Genomic DNA, 3654 nt, shown 5'->3' on the forward strand with positions numbered 1-3654 from the left:
TATGTGTAATAAAACCCTAATTCACTCCATAGGTTGAAAGAATGCTTCAAAATTGTAAGGAAGTGATGGAGCAACTCACCAATGTCACCCGGGAAGCCTTAATGCTTGAATTTGTTGAAGGAGATGAAGATTAGGGTCACTTTGGTGAAAAACGTGGGCAGCTTTGGTAGTGATTTTCAGCCACATTGGGAGCCCCATTGCTCATGGAAAATAGGTGAAATACTTCATAAAACATTGCTACATACATCAGAGAACATACCCAAGCTTCAATGGGGAGCTTTTTAGTAAGCCAAGCTCTTTGTGAGCTTGAAAAATTGCGTTTTCTGAGGTGGGCTGCTGCAGTTCGCTGCCCCTCTTCTGGTGCTCTTTGGTGTGCTTGAAAAGTTGCTTTCACTCCCAATTGACTTGGAGACTCAATGCCCTTTGCTCATGTTGAGATTCCATGGCTAGGGTTTGCAAGAAAGCTCCCAAACAGAAAAACGTTTTTGATTAACAATTGCTAATCAAGATTAGTGAAATTTTCCCAATTTGGTCCACTCATTCAAAAAAATTAGATCCATGTGCTCAGATTTGAACCACAAACTCTACCTTAGCCATATCCCCTTCCCCCATGAATCAAATGAAGCAGAAATTTCACGAAATGAGAAGAAGAAAAGAAAAATTAAAAATCATGGATCAAAAGCCATGCTCTGATACCAATGAAAGAAAGTAACAAGGGTGGGTTGGTCCCTCACCAAGGGAGTGGCTCATGAAGGAGTCACCACTTAGCATCTCATGGGAGAAGCTCACCATTGATTCTTGGAACAGATAACATTATCATGAATGAGCCATAATCCCATTTACATTGGTATTTATACTCCACCCAAGAGTTCACACCTACTTACTAGTTGTCCATGGCCTTGGGCCCATAATGCTTTCTTATAATATGTATGTAGGTATATGTATCTATTTATATGTATATGTATGTAGGTATGTATATATCAAAACTTAACAACGTTTCTTTAAAATTTGATATGCCAAACCTTAAATGTAACATGAACTATGTATGTTCGTATGTATGTATGTATGTACAAATTTGCAAAAAATTTGGATAGCATCTCCTTTGCATTCTCCTAGAATATCCCAAAATAAACTTCAAGTACTTAACAATGTTTCTTTAAAATCTAACATGCCAAATCTTAAATGTAACATGAACTTTGTATGTATGTAGGAATTTAGTATATAATTTAGTGTATGTATGTAGGTATGTATTTATGTATGCATATGTATATATACATATGCATATACATATGTATTTGTATATGTATATATTTGTATGTATATGTATCTAATATGTATATGCATATGGATAGTTTACATATGTATAGGTAGGAAGGTTTACATAAACATATACATTTACATTTACATGCATATAATTCAACAGAAAGCAAAAAAGTACCTTTTTCTAGGAGCTCCTCACTTGGAGGCACATGATTTAGAGGATAGTCCAACCACCAAGGACATCTCTTAAATTCCCCAATCAGAAACCCCTCTCTCAACCCATTCCTTCAGGTACATTGTTTCCGAGGAATTTGGATCTACCCATTCTTTGATTGCTTCCATCTCTTTGTCCATTAGACCTTGGCCAATGAGTAGCTGCACCCACCTACATATCCAAAATAAAACAAACAGTACTAAAATATTTTTTTAAATGCGTATATGTATTTTCTACAAAAATGTAATGGCATTAGAAGATATATACCTGTAGACAACCCTCTTTGCGGCATTCTCCACCTCAGGTTGCTTTTGGCCTTCCTTCACTTTTCCAATCTTTGCCCGCACCTCATGGAGGGCCCATGGTATGTGTTTCAATCGCTCCTCTTGCACCCATTGCATAAATGGTGGGACATAGATAACATCATCATATACCAATAAACCCTCCAAAATAGAGTCCGCCTCCCCTATTAGCTCTTCCCAATACAACTCTTTCTTCATATGCAGCAATGTTTTTTTGTTATCCCCAAACATCTCTGAAATTACCTTGTCCTTTGCCCTCCCGGTCTCATAAGCATTTGAAGCAATTCCGTCTTCCTATTTCAGCATCATACCAAAACCATAAGAGATTAGATGTTAAGGTTAGTTTATGCTAAGGGAGGTTTATTGACATGTCACATACCTTTGAGTTGAAATCTGAGATATGGCGACTGTATAGAGCTTTTCTTTGGTCAGAGCAACCAATCCCTTCTTAGACCAATCATAGTTATATACGAGTTGAAAGAATGCATCACCATTGGATGGGTTTGCAATTATGAGCATCTTGTACGCTCTATCTCAAAATGTTTGCTCTACACCAGGTCTGGCTTTCTCACATTTTGTCTCATATTCTTGCAACCCCATGGCATGTTTATCAATGCATGATATAGCTTGCTTCATCGCATTTTCAAACGATGTCTACGTATAATGAAAAGGACTCATTATCACTCACACGATTAAAAAACATTGATAATCCATTTATTAATAAAAGATGGGAAATGCAAACACTACCTTCCACACAAGCTGTGCCAAGATTGTAGTTGGAGCATTGTACCATTGCTCTCCACTTTGTCGCTCCAAACTAAGCTCCATTAAAGCCCACCTCCTTACGTCTTCACCAAGGTAGTCCAATATGGATGATTTGTCCGCCATTCCAAATCGTTGAAACATGAAGATCTCATGTGACAATGTGGGTGTAACACTAGTGCGCACCGATCTATTGTAAAGAGTCACAATGAGCCAAGAACTTAACAATGAATTCACAATGTCCGTTAAGTAGAGAGAGATCACTTACTCATTTTGAGATCGTAAAGCCAATAGCAATTCTCCTTCTTGCTTCTTGTCCACAACCAAAAATTGACATTTGACCCGGACATGGCGTGAGGGGCTTTGAGACCAAGCTAGAGAAAACAAAATAAAGATATTACAATATATTACTTTTAATGTTGCACAAAACCACTCTATGGCATTCAAAAGAACATGCCTTCACGCACTCGAGACATCCATGCCTTCACACGATGATTGTCGTCCCAAACAAGAAACTTCTTATCACTGAGATCCTCCCACTCAGTTCCTCTGATTTCAATGTTGCACAAAACCACTCTATGGCATTCAAAAGAACATGCCTTCACGCACTCGAGACATCCATGCCTTCACACGATGATTGTCATCCCAAACAAGAAACTTCTTACCACTGAGATCCTCCCACTCAGTTCCTCTGATTTCATCCTCAAATCTATCATGTTGTACCACCCAGTTTGGTCCCCATTCTTGCAAGTCTATTTGTGTGACCGCAAAATACATAGAGCTTTCGGGACGTGTAAGTGAAACTAAAAAAGGAGGAGATGCTTTGACATAACCATGGCAGTCAAAGGAATCACAAAACACCTCAAGTTGGCTAGAAACTGTACGGATGGCTTCATTTGGAATCAGCCTGCATAAAGGGACCAATGGGGTAGAGGAATTGCGTTGCACAAAAAACTTAGTGGTGAATACATCACCAAGCAATCCCAATTCAATAGATTTTCCAAGAAGCCTTCTATGGGTCTCCCTTTGACCAGTACTAGATTCAGGAATCTCCGTGTGAGTTGGAGGAGGTGAGCTCATTTCGTTCTCTAACACAAGCGCTTCTTCCTCATGAAC

The 3654-nt window shown here is 38.8% G+C and overlaps 1 protein-coding gene across 1 annotated transcript; it reads right to left on the reverse strand.

Annotated features, from left to right (window-relative positions):
• Window positions 1–246: 246 nt before the first annotated feature.
• Window positions 247–2030, reverse strand: LOC147629737 (uncharacterized). The gene is made up of 3 exons (XM_086810956.1): window positions 1742–2030; window positions 1582–1645; window positions 247–387 (listed from the first exon to the last, which is right to left on the reverse strand). The coding sequence occupies exons 1-3, from the start codon at window positions 2005–2007 to the stop codon at window positions 247–249; spliced, it is 471 nt and encodes a 156-aa protein (XP_086667082.1). The 5' UTR covers window positions 2008–2030.
• Between the last annotated feature and the right edge of the window lie 1624 nt (window positions 2031–3654).

The sequence above is a fragment of the Cibotium barometz genome, chromosome 17 (genome assembly GCF_041138505.1).
Source record: "Cibotium barometz isolate CiBa-2024 chromosome 17, ASM4113850v1, whole genome shotgun sequence".
NCBI lineage: Eukaryota > Viridiplantae > Streptophyta > Polypodiopsida > Cyatheales > Cibotiaceae > Cibotium > Cibotium barometz.

What these genes read in the sequence shown, in the direction of transcription:
- LOC147629737 (XM_086810956.1), bottom strand. Translation starts at nt 2,007, where the DNA reads ATGTTTGGGGATAACAAAAAAACATTGCTGCATATGAAGAAAGAGTTG. An exon ending in GCAAAGAGGGTTGTCTACAG is followed by an intron (nt 1,646 to 1,741) that starts GTATATATCTTC and finishes TTGGATATGTAG; the next exon opens with GTGGGTGCAGCTACTCATTG. An exon ending in TGGAAGCAATCAAAGAATGG is followed by an intron (nt 388 to 1,581) that starts GTAGATCCAAAT and finishes TGGGAGTGAAAG; the next exon opens with CAACTTTTCAAGCACACCAA.